The sequence below is a fragment of the Podarcis melisellensis genome (assembly GCF_964234715.1).
Source record: "Podarcis melisellensis genome assembly, chromosome: 5".
NCBI classification, from domain to species: Eukaryota; Metazoa; Chordata; class Lepidosauria; order Squamata; family Lacertidae; genus Podarcis; species Podarcis melisellensis.
In genome coordinates, this window is record NC_138537.1 from 66,470,486 (window position 1) to 66,483,691 (window position 13,206).

At 40.8% G+C, this 13,206-nt stretch overlaps 1 protein-coding gene across 18 annotated transcripts in view; it reads right to left on the reverse strand.

Annotated features, from left to right (window-relative positions):
* Nucleotides 1-13,206, reverse strand: part of PCDH15 (protocadherin related 15) — a gene marked incomplete at its 3' end in the record, with an annotated part of 626,354 nt that overhangs the window by 171,787 nt on the left and 441,361 nt on the right. For all 18 annotated transcript variants that reach the window (XM_081912931.1, XM_081912944.1, XM_081912932.1 and 15 more), the window contains 2 exons: nt 10,165-10,277; nt 1,423-1,629 (listed from right to left, as the gene is read on the reverse strand). In XM_081912931.1, coding sequence (XP_081769057.1) covers nt 1,423-1,629; nt 10,165-10,277 — 320 coding nt within the window. The remainder of the gene's footprint in view (nt 1-1,422; nt 1,630-10,164; nt 10,278-13,206) is intronic.

A 13,206-nucleotide genomic window follows, 5' to 3' on the forward strand; every position in this document is an offset into this window, starting at 1 on the left:
GCCTAGTTAGATGTAAAGGAGGATATAGGGGAATCCAGCAGGCGTGGCTTTTCACTACTGAGAGGCAGGCAATCCAGTACAATAGAGCGCTTTCTAAAATAGATAAATAAATAAACGGGGAACTTGTCAAAGATATAATTGAAGGGTGACTGGTAGAACAGGAAGGCATCTAGCTATGGCTGCATAAAATAAACTAAATATGAGAAAGGGGAGGAGACATATGCTGACCTCAAGAGGCTTGAACAAGACAGAGAAGAGTGGAGGCCTGGTGGAGACCAATCTATGGGGTAAAACATGAGAAGAGTAGCTTTTCTAACTACTACATTATAAGGTGTATGCCCTCTGTAGAACCCTTGAAAATACCGGGGTCCTGTCCTGTCCTCTGCATCTAGCCATTCTGCCTATGCTATGATTGGGCGGTGACAATCTGTGAAGCTGCATCCACAGTATCTGTGAAAAGCATCCAGGTTTATCCACAGTATCACTTTAGACTTTATCATGAAGAATATTACGATCTGCCTTCTACACAATGTTTTGTTTCCTTCTAAATGGCAAAAAAGGGACGCGGGTGGCGCTTTGGGTAAAAGCCTCAGCGCCTAGGGCTTGCCGATCGAAAGGTTGGCGGTTCGAATCCCTGCGGCGGGGTGCGCTCCCGCTGCTCGGTCCCAGCGCCTGCCAACCTAGCAGTTCGAAAGCAACCTCGGGTGCAAGTAGATAAATAGGGACCGCTTTCTAGCGGGAAGGTAAACAGCGTTTCCGTGTGCAGCTCTGGCTCGCCAGAGCAGCGATGTCACGCTGGCCACGTGACCCGGAAGTGTCTTCGGACAGCGCTGGCCCCTGGCCTCTTGAGTGAGATGGGCGCACAACCCCAGAGTCTGGCAAGACTGGCCCGTACGGGCAGGGGTACCTTTACCTTTACCTTTAAATGGCAAAAACGTATCTTTTTACTACTATGGATGGAACTTCCTTAGCTAACCACCCTAATGGTTAATCAAGCCTTATTGTTAAACTTTGTTCGCCATTCCTGCCTGAATTTGTCTAATGGCCTGAACTAATCAGAAAAAACTCTGAATCAGAGCCCCTTCAAGTACATTATTGCCATTCTAGCCTGGAATTGAATCACTTCAGTTGCAAAAACCACTAGAGAAAATATTTCACTGCTTTTTAATGGATCACAGAAACAAGAGATTAGCCTGAAACAGTCTTTGTACTGTGGGAAAGTAATCTGTTGAGGACTGTTTCCAAAAATTCTGATATTTATTTTAACCCACATTTTGTGTGTGTCACATGCAGCAGTTACACTGGTAAACCTTGGTGCAATCGGGTTATTAAAAATCTATTTATGAAATCATCCAGCGTTTATGGACAAATATGGCATTTCACGGAGCACACTTGAATGTTTTAACAATGCAAAACACAAACCTCTTCTACATCGTTATCCAAAGCTATGATCTGCAGTGGAGACGTCAAGTTCTGGTTATCTGAGATCGTTGTACCCACAGGGGAGGACTCTAAAATAAAGCCCTCGTACGCTGCTTCTGTGAAGTAAGGCTTCTGATTGTTTTCATCTAGAACTTCAATATGTAGATTGGCAAATGCTGGAAGAGGATGACCATTGTCTTGTTCTGCCTACAAAAGCAAAAAGTGTGTTTGTTACTGGTAAAGTCAGCCCCCATCCAAGTAGGGCTATTAACTCGAACAGAATTTATTTATTCATTAAAAACATTCGTAAGATGTCTTTTAGGAGGCCCTTGCAAGCCAGCTTCCAAAAACATTATTACAAATGTTAAAAACCAACCAACCAGCCACCCCACACACAGTAATAACAAATTGTTAAATAACCATGACTGGCAAAATCATTTATTCTTATAAATAAATAACCAAATAATATTAAGCATTGCACTCAAGGAAGGACTGTGCGTAAGACACCATATTCCAGAGGTCATTGTCATTTTGAAGCCCCAAGAAAGATCCCATGTAGTGTGATCAGGCGTGTGCTTGTGGAACAGGGCTTCTATACCCTTGCCCGGTCCCCTTCACTTTCAGGCCCCAGCTCTAGCAGGGGTAGGCAAACTAAGGCCCGTGGCCGGATGCGGCCCAATAGCCTTCTCAATCCCGCCCGCGGATGGTCCGGGAATCACTGTGTTTTTACATGAGTAGAATGTGTCCTTTTATTTAAAATGCATCTCTGGGTTATTTGTGGGGCCTGCCTAGTGTTTTTACTCGAGTAGAATGTTGTGTGCTTTTATTTAAAATGCATCTCTGGGTTATTTGTGGGGCATAGGAATTCGTTCATTCCCCCCCCCCGCCGCCTTAAATGCAGCACCTATTGTCCTATCTTGGTGCGTTAGGGAAATAGAGGGCAGCAACACTGACCGTCGTGTGTCGAGCACAGTCGAAGGGGCAAGTCAAAAAGTGCCCAATTAAAGATTGAGACCAGGCCTAATTGGATCTTGGGGGCTGGGATGGATGCCAGAAACTTCATAGCCTATTTAGGATTCCATCCTATCACTATAAATCTCAGCATCACCCATCAAATAATAAATATCTCCTTGGCAAGTAAGGAAAAAATTACTGACTGCATCACTGCTGCACATTCTAAATTATGTAGTAAAAAACACCACCTCGTTCATTTTAAAGGATAAGCATTAATTCTAAATATCAAAGTCTACTCCAATTAAACACCAGCTGTGTCAGAAATAGGTAGAAAATGCTGATATGGTATTTTTGAACTCTTCCTATTTCCTCACCACTACATCTATGCACACACCGAGAGAAGGAGGGTGGGGGTGGGGAGGCAGATAGGATGGCCAGGTTTCAAAAAATCTGTGTCAATCAGAAACATACTTAGAGGAAAATTGATTACACTCAATTCCTCCCCTACTAGAGATCATTTAACCACAAATAATCAGTGTAATGAATCTGTCACTTTCATGAGATGAGATTGTTCAAGTATTTAATATGGGGGGGGGTACGTGCATGCGTGCATGCGCACAAACACATGCATACACAGACACCTATGTTAAATATATATTTTCTTTTCTTGCTGCCCAAATTCAGTGCTGATCCAAACATCTCCCTTTCCCTGTGCTATAGGAGGGCAAAATTATCTGGACACAATACTAAGGGCTGACTTTATCGTACAGAGGGCAGGAATGACATAATCATGTTGTTCTCTTGCATCAACAGCAGCAAAGGCTTATGGGTTTTTTTGTTTTGCTTAAAAAAAAGTAAACTGAGATCTCCTTCAATCAATGTGCCAGGAATAGGAAACTGTATAGCATTTTAGTTGTATTTGCCTTTAAGCTTCCATATAATTAACTCTCATCACCCTCAATTTTGCCAATGCTGCCTGGGGAAGATGGCAGTGGGAGTCCAACAATATCTGGAGGGCCATAGATTCCCCAACCTTGATTTGTTTGAAGTTCCTGGACATTTTGGCCAACAGAGGTGCAAGATCAGGACAAGAAATTATGCAATACAGTGGTACCTCAGGTTAAGTACTTAATTTGTTCTGGAGGTGCGTACTTAACCTGAAACTGTTTTTAACCTGAAGCACCACTTTAGCTAATGGGGCCTCCTCTTGCCGCTGTGCCGCTGAAGCACGATTTCTGTTCTCATCCTGAAGCAAAGTTCTTAACCTGAAGCACTATTTCTGGGTTAGCAGAGTCTGTAACCTGAAGCGCATGTAACCTGAAGCGTATGTAACCTGTGATACCACTGTACACAGAATGATGTGCTTCTATACCTCTCCTTATTTGTACAACATTTTAAACACCAGCATGGCCACAAGGAACAGGTAACTGTCAAGTAATTATAAAGGAAAAAGGACATTTAATAATAATAATAATAATTTTTTATTTATACCCCGCCCTCCCCAGCCAAGGCTGGGCTCAGAGCGGCTTACAAGCAACAATAAAAACAAGATGAATGATTACAACTTAAAAACAAAAATAAAATACAACATTAAAATAAAGGAACATTAAAATATTAAAATGTAGCCTCATCGCAGGAGGAGAAGGAAAAGAAAAAAGAAAGAGAGGGAGGGAGGGAATCAAATTGGCTCCAAGCCAAAGGCCAGGCGGAACAACTCTGTCTTACAGGCCCTGCGGAAAGAAATCAGACCCTGCAGGGCCCTGGTCTCATGAGGCAGAGAGTTCCACCAGGCCGGAGCCAGAGTTGAAAAGGCCTTGGCTCTGGTTGAAGCCAATCTAACTTCCTTAGGGCGTGAGACCACTAGGGTGTTGTTATTTATAGACCTTGAGACTCTCCGTGGGGCATACCAGGAGAGGCGGTCCCATAGGTACGAGGGTCCTAGGCCGTGAAGGGCTTTAAAGGTCAAAAGCAGCACCTTAAATCTGACCCTGTACTCCACCAGGAGCCAGTGCAGCTTGAAAAGCACTGGGTGAATATGCTCCCATGGCAGAGACCCCGTGAGGAGCCTCACTGCAGCATTCTGTACCCGCTGGAGTTTCTGGGACAGCTTCAAGGGCAGCCCCGCGTAGAGCGAATTACAGTAGTCAAGCCTGGAGATGACCGTCGCATGGATCACTGTGGCCAGGTCGGGGCGGGAAACGTAAGGGACCAACTGCTTGATGCGGCAAAGATGAAAAAAGGTCGCCTTGGCTGTTGCTGTAACTTGAATAATATAACACCAAAACTGCAGTGGAGGAGAGATGGTGCACATTTCAGGGGGACAAGTAGCAGATGTGAGATGGGGGTGTCAATTTCCAGTAGGAAAACAGTGGTCCTAATCCTGTTTGGGATCCCATCATGGTGTTGCTTTAACTGAGACTGGGACTGCCCATGGCTGCTTTTGGTAAGGAAAGAGACATGGCCAGTCTAACCAAAGACATGGTCTGAAGAAGTTGGGTTTAGTCTTTGCTTTCAGGTTAGTGAGAGCTGGGAAAACCACGTCTACTTTTGCTTCTCCAAAACGAAGACATTGCATCAGCTGTACTCAGAATTCTGCATTTATTTACTGTTTTGTTTGAAAATACCCATTTCATTTCTGATCTGTTGGCTAACTGAATATTTCCTATCAAATTGCCGCTCAGTAAATACCCAGGTTGCTAATGGAGGACACTACAGTAGAGAAGTATCTGCTTGGTTTTTTAAAAAACTAAATGTTCACAACTAAGGAATGCACTGAAACGTTTTAAGGACCAGTTCAGACCTACTGGAGATCAACACAGAACTGCAAATAACAAAAAGATACATTTTCTTGTCTAGGAAAGTGAAAGGAAATAACTGATTATTCAACAAATCAGAAGCTATGTAATATTTATAAAGAATTTGAAAATAAAATTTGAGCCAAAAGTTATCCTTGCCAAATGCCTCCTGAGATCAGGGTGGAAGGCTTTTATTGCTCTTCAAGCCTGACCTTGAAGGAAGTTTTGTGCTTTGATGAGAAACAAAAAGTCTCCAATCAATATTCATCTGGCTGAATTTATACCTTTCTGCCTATACTAATAAGATCAAATGCTGACAGAAGGGTCAACTAATGCTGAATATAATATATCTATATATATCCTGAGCATATTTAAGGGCGACAAGATGTAAGAACTGTTCATTAGGGGGCCTTTCCTCTCTAAGCCAGCCTATATGCCAATAGTTCTACTATGGCAATTTCTGAGTATTCTAAGTACTTAGCACATATCTTTACCCACAGTGCTAATCTACCTGACATTTAGAAGACATCTGAAGGCAGCCCTGTTTAGGGAAGTTTTTAATGACTGATGTTTTAACGTATTTTTAATCTCTTGTCGGAAGTGCCCAGAGTGGCTGGGGAAACCCAGCCAGATGGGCAGGATATAAGTTGTTGTTGTTGTTGTTGTTATAGGTCAAATTCGTTGCAGATATATAAAAGCTAGCATGTGCTCAAACCGTCTCTCTCTTTTGCTGCCTAACATGCTCAGAAGTGCCTCCCAGAACTTCTGCACGAGGACACCTCTCCTACTTCCATCAAATCCCTCTTCAAAACCCAACTTTTCTGTCAAGCCTTTGGGCTGGGCAAACCCCACTAGTTCTCATGTCTTACTGAAACTAAGCTTGCAATCAAGCAAGAGCATATGTCAAATGCATATTCTTTTTGCCTAGTTTATCACTGCCTCCAGTTCTTGGACCCTTCCTGTGTTATCTTCCCTGTGTTGAACTCTACACTGTAAGCTCCTTTGGGCAGCTAATTGCTCTCTTGGACTCTGTGCAGAGATGGCTCTGTACAAATTAACAATAATAATCAGAGGTCAGATTAATCAATCTGATTAAGGAAATTTGGAAGCCTTAAAACACAAGCAATAGAGACAATGTAAAGCAAAGTATCCTTTCCAATCTAATGATTCTGCCTTTGTATCTTTCACAATAAGTAGGCAGGGTCCCCTCCTTTGCAAAGCGGTTCTTTGCACCTGTTCCTTCAGTTTACCTCACTCGCCACTCAACCAAATCCAACCTTAATTAGGTAGCCAGTGCAATTAAGTAGGGGTCATTGTTACTAACGAAGTTCAGGAGTCCCTAACAGACCTAAAGCTGCAAAGGGAAAGGAGCTAAAAACAATTCACTGCCTTTTCCCTTCCCAGCCCCACATAATAATCATGGATTATCAAAGCAAAGCAAAGCAAAGCAAAGCACAGTACACACACACACACACACACACACACACACACACACTGTTAATCAGGATTGTAATGAAAACTCTTATCATGTTTTGAAATTTGTTGGCTGCAACACAGAAGCAAAATTTTCACCAATCTATGTAAGCCTTTATTATAAAACAAGATGCTAGTTCAGTATGGCTTTTTCATTCTGTGTTGTGGTTTTTGCTCTATGCTAATAGCCTGGGAGTTTTTCATGCTCCCACACTGATGTGTTAGTACATGGCATCATGCATTCATGGGCTGATTCAGCTGAAGAAACATGTTTCTCCTACTTAGGCTCAGGGCTGCAGTGATAGAGCAGCTTTCACACTGTGTTCCACACAGGCTATCCATCATCCCAGGCTGGCCCAAGGCATTTTCCTGTCCGAGACAGAACAAGTCAAGGTGCACAGTCCCCAAAGCTGGCCAGGTTATTTTGGTATATATGACAGAGAAGCATACAGGCACTACTCTGTGCAAGAGTAAAAAAATAAACTAAATTAAGGAGCTAACAATTTCCTAACCTTTCATGATACCCTAGAATAGATCAACTGCCTGTTAGCAACCTCACTTTGCCTAATGGCAGGGCTGGTCCTGTGAAGTGTCACCCCTTTACTAGATTTTTTCAGGAAAGCGGTTTTAGAAGAGAAAAGTGCTCAGGGGGTACAGGTGATATTTAACCTGTCACCAACCCGACAAGGCAAGGAACCAGTCAAACTACTTAGAGCCACCAAGTATTGTACACAGAGAATAATTCTCAAAAAAAAAAAATCATTGAGTTATGGTCAATTGATCCTTCACAGAAGGCTCAGAATGATTCTATACTATCTTAAGAATAATACAAGTGGGATCTGCAACAAAATGTTGCAGTATACTCCAGTCATTACCAGCTGGTTGACACCTTCTTCCTTTCAGGATACTCCACTCCATTATTCCTTACCTCTATCCCATCCAACAATCAGTCAGCATTCCATGACCTCTTGGTATGCTCAAAATTTGCCAGACCATTTCTCTCTCTCTCTCTCTCTCTCTCTCTCTCTCTCTCTCACACACACACACACACACACACACACACACAGACTCTTCTGCAAACCTTTGGTCTTCCACCAAATTATGGTACTATTTGGCCTATATAAGGATTGGCACTCAGTTAATTGAGCTATCTGTTAGTATGTATAATTCCCAACTTTTCAGCACAATTGTAGCACTATTCATTCACTGAATACTACAGCAGAGGTTCACAAAAATATAACAGAAAATTCATCCAAAATAATTTATCACATGAAGTATAAATTCAAGGGAACAACTTGTAATGGAAGTAGGGTAGAATCTTTCCCCAAGATAAGGACAAAGACTTTAAGATGGAAACAGATGTAAAAAATTTTTTTTTGAGGGTATCATTAAAATTTGTACGGAAAACTTATTAATGTTGGTGTTACTTGGCTTTATGAATAGGTTTGCTTTCAGATATAAAGAGAGATATTTTGTTGAGTTACACACTACAAAACACAAGCCCAGATAAGCAAATTTGCCACATCTTGCCAGCTTAATGGAACTTTCGACACTGTTGTGCTAAATGATACTATTCAAGCATGTGGCATATTATTAGTCTTACAGATTGATACCCTTGCTTATTATCCACTCAACTACTCACCAACCATGGTAATTCGAATCTAATAATGCCTGTAAAAATTTCCATTAATAATATAGCCAGTTATTAAGGTACTACAATGTGGCCATGGGAAATTGGTGGGTTTTTTCTTTCTTTTAAAGATTGTTATAGAGTTACTTAGCACCAATCCCCAGTTATTTTTTTCCAGTAAAAACTAACAGGTATTTGTGAATGTGGGTCCGAGCACTCAAATGTGTGAAAGCATTTGTCTTAACTAATGTCTATGCACACCTGAAGCATTCAAATAAGAGAAGTAGTCTAACAACTAAGGCATGGAAATGAATTGTTCAATAAATTCCCTATAATTAGTGGCATCAATAGCTGTCACATTTCTTAATATGGTTGTATATGTATATACACATGAAGAGAGAGAGAGAGAGAGAGAGAGAGAGAGAGAGAGAGAGAGAGAGAGAGAGCAGAGAGAGAGCATATATTTACCATACTCAAATGGTAATCATCACCTTAAACAGCATAAAACCATTGATACAGACAGTATATACTTGGTGTCCCTTGAAGCTTATATGGGTTTGACAGAATATACTGTGTACCCTCTCCCCTCCCTCTTGTTGGAGAGGGAGATAAAAACATCCCATGGCCTCTAGGATATCCTCCCAGGGACCATAGGACTGCAGCCTCAGAGTGGACACAGGTAAGAACTGTCCCCACTACATTCAGAATGAGATTCTTCATGGCTGTCTGCAGGGGGAAATCCCAAGTTACAATGAACTGTTTAACTTCCATTTTGTCAGCAACTGTGATTTCAGGGTCTTTTCATGAAGCATGAATATCTAGGGTATGCTGGATTCTCTGACAAGCGCTCAGAGCCCATGGTGAAGTGGCAACAGAAAAAGTGCTATCTACTGGGAGAAATGGCTGCCTGAAGCTGCAATCATATGTATGTCGACTCAGAATAAGTCTTATTGAATTCAGAGTAACTAACTCCCAACTAAGGATATACAGAATTGCAAGCTAAGCCTCTCTACGGAATGAATGAAGCAATTTTCACTTCTAGCTTGTTACTTAAAATATTGAGTTTTAAAATCCCACACAGTCCTCCACATGAAATCAAATCTATAAATGTCAAAGAAAAAAATATATTCAGGCATGTCTCAGACAAAGCTTGGGGTTTGTATTTTCTCCGAAAAACACAGCTCCTCAAGACAGAAAATCAAAACATGGTAGCCACAAGAGACTAACGATAGGTGTGGGGAAGTCCTTTGAATGGTTTAATAATGCCTAACTTTGTATTGAATTATGGTCAGTAAAATTTATTGCAATATATAAAGGTAGTTGTAAAAATTACATTTTGTAACAAATATTTCAGGCGCAATCCAGCAAAAGTTCATTTTGATTTTGGTAATCCTGTACATATTTACTCGGGCTACAAGTAAAATTGATCTCAGAGGGACTTGCTTCTGAGTTAACATGCATAAACATTGGGCAGCCTTCCCTAACCTGGTGCCATCCAAATATTTTGGACTGCAACTCCAGTCCCAGCCAGCATGGCCAATGGTCAGGAATCATGAGAATTTTAATCCAAAACATCATAATGGAGAAGACCGATTTGGGACAGAAGGTTCACTGAACGTAATGAAGTGAAACTAAATGCCAGCAAATGTTTGCTGGATGCCAAGTTCAGTGTGTTTTCTCCCATGCAACATTATTGTCAAAGCAATTACAATGATATAGATCAGTTACTTCTAACATGGCATTGAATTTAACTTACACCTTACTGCTAGAAGAATCTTTGCTTATAAGTTGACGGTTCCCCTTTTTGTATAAGGAATCCTCACATTCTCCATGGACACTGCTACTTAGTAATGTACAAACACATGGAAATGAGAATTCAGTTGAAATTACCTTAATAACCAAATCAAATTTCTGGTGCAAATCCCTGTTTATTGGCTTTAGGAGGCTGAGGACAGCAGTTGTCGCATTCATACTGAAATACTGTGAATAATCCTCAGGAGTCCCTGCAAAAAGACAGCGAGGTTTGAACAGATAATTGAGAAAAAGGATCAGCATGGAAAATCACAACTTTATTTTAAATATATATTAACTCAAATAATCAATAAAGGAATAATTAAAAACAAAAAACGAAAGAAATACCATAGTGTGAATATTCGATAGAGCTGTGTATAAGAAACCCTTCTTTCTTTTTGACCTTGATCACCATGTTTAATAGGTTTGGGGTGCCTCAAGAGACTTTATTTTTTCATAAAAGAGATGAGTAGAAATGCCAGCATGCTAATATTTGAAGTGGAGAACACTTGATCAGCAGCTTTTATATCAAGCCATCGGAAGCTCCATTATATGGAATCAAGCCATTGTTCCACATCAACTTGTAAGGTCTACAGCAACTGGCAGTGGCTTTCAAGGGTTTCAGCAGTCTTTCCCAGTCCTACTTGGAGATTCTGGGCCTTGATCTGGGGAACTTCTGCATGCAAAACATGTGCTCCTTTACTGCACTACAGTCCTTCCCCCCTGTAATTCCTCCCAACGTTCCTGAAACATTCTTACTCCTTACAACATAGAATATGTATGGCATTTCCAAAAGCTGTAAAATTGCACACAAGAAAAGTGCAGGAAAATGTTATTACTCCATGCATACATACTTTTTTTGTTCAAGGGGAGGGATGGAATAACAACTCTGAATGCAAACAAGAATAAAGATGACATCTATTTGCAATGTAACAAGAGAGAGAACTTTCACACAATCTTACTTCTTTCCTGCAGGAAACAATTTTCTAGAACAATTTCTTAGAAGCATTACTTTACAGCAGCGTACCCCATCTCTCCCAGCGCATCCGCACTTAGGCGTTTTAACAATTATACCCCTTGCTGTGCTGGAGATCTGTGTATAGAGCTCACCCATGCACAGAGCAGATGAATGTCTCTATCCATTGCACACAAAAATAAGAGAGGGGGAAAGAGCGAATTATCTTCATCGCTGTCTTTAGGGTCTTCCATACAGAGTGATTCCATTTCAGAAAGAGGATCTTCTTTTCTAGTTGCAAAATGATAGTATAGATTGCTGAGATTTGATCGGTAATGAAACGTATTGCAGGCTGCATCAAACTGCAAAACATTTCCTAGGGTTGGTAAGTGAAACACCATTCTGATAAACGCTTTTGGATGCACTTAGTTTTAGGGACACCAAATAGCCCTCCTGAATTCAGCTAGACATACATTCTGTTCCTTCACAACACCCCTGGAGGAGGCACAGGCTCTATCCAGATGGACTTTTAGATCTCCCCAGAAGGAAGAATACTAAAGCAGTGCTTCTGACATGATGTACCTACAGCATCAGTTCCAGCTCTTGATTCTGTAGTCAGGAAGAGCAGAGTAGGTCTCCTAGTAGTTCAGAGCTGCAGCAGGCCTTATGTAGAAGCTCTTATAGGGAACAGTGAATAGAATCACTGTTGGCCTATAATTACATGGGCTTATAATTGTAAAATGGATACCTTGGCTGGTATAGCTGATTTCTCTGCAATTTATTTCTTGGGTGAAAGCTGAGTAGTAGTCAGAGGTTAACTCCTTGCCTGAAACCCTCACATCACACATTCAAGACCTATTGTGGGCTCTGGTCTGAACATGTGGGAAAAAACAGGCAGAAAAGTATCTCTGTGCAGCATCAGTACATTCAAACTTCTTTTGGAATTGTGCTTCTTACTATGCACATAGGGAACGAAAGCCTATGAAAAAGTGCATGATGCGGTATGTTAATAAACCAATAACTCATGGTTGTAGCTGAATGCAAAGCTAGCACAGAATGGAGTGAGGGGTACAGGGATGTATATGCTGAAAGTATGAACAATACAATGATTGGTAATGCTGGCCTTTGTTAGTGCTACTATAATGAGAAGCGAAATAAATGGATGTTATTGTAAATTGTGTGTTTTCAGCTGGAAAACACTACAGTATCCACCAAAGCTTACAGGAAGTGTGGGCTCTGTTAGGAAATTCTCATCCCGTAGGAGATTTGCCACTCAATCTTCTCTCTCTCCCTCCCCATACCCCTCTCTCTTTCTGCAGAACTGCCGACAGTGGAGATGACTAACCTTGAAAAGAGCCTAGAGAAATTCACATTGTATGCTAAAATGAGTCCTGATTGTCTTTGTCAGAATGTGGCATGAAAGCCATGCCTTTATGTGAATGGAAACTATCAAGCTATTGTAGAAATTAAATAAATGGAAAAAGGAATAGAGCAGCTGTATTCTATTGCATACTCGAAAGCAGTAAGTCAATTGTTCTGTATGTCTGGTGGCTAAAATTCAGACAAGAATAAGGCCGACTGTTGTAATGCTAGAAAATCTGTTATGCAGAGCAGTTCTAAGGATACAAGTATGGAAAGGAAATAGCATCTGAAATAGTCCTTCATAAGTACTGGCTATTTCTGAGTACAGTTAACTTCTTAGATAAGGTGGGATTGAATTATTCAATTTTGTATGGATAAGTCTAACAGTTTAAAATTGTTTTAAAACAGTTTAAAATTAAAATAAAGGTTAATTTAATTGCTGACTATTCACTATAGAATTGTGTTTTGAAAAATGCTCAATCTATATCCCCCTACAGTTTCAATCTAGCTTGTCACCTTGGCAATGTTAAGTTATGGCACAGAGAAGGGATTGATCATTAGAAAACATTAGTTTATAAATGATGAAGCTGTACGATGTAATCAAATTGCTGGAATTAAACAGTCTATGAGTACCAGTATTTCCACCAGTATTTACAGACAGAAAGAGAGATAGACAGATTTAAATCAGAAACAAATAATAGATTGCATACAGAGTTAGAGGAGCGAACTGGGAGTTCTATTCATGCAACCTCCCTTTGCTTGGTTTTGCCCACTCTTCCATTTTTCAGCTCTGAGAGCAGCCAAGGACTCTGAAACAGTAGGAA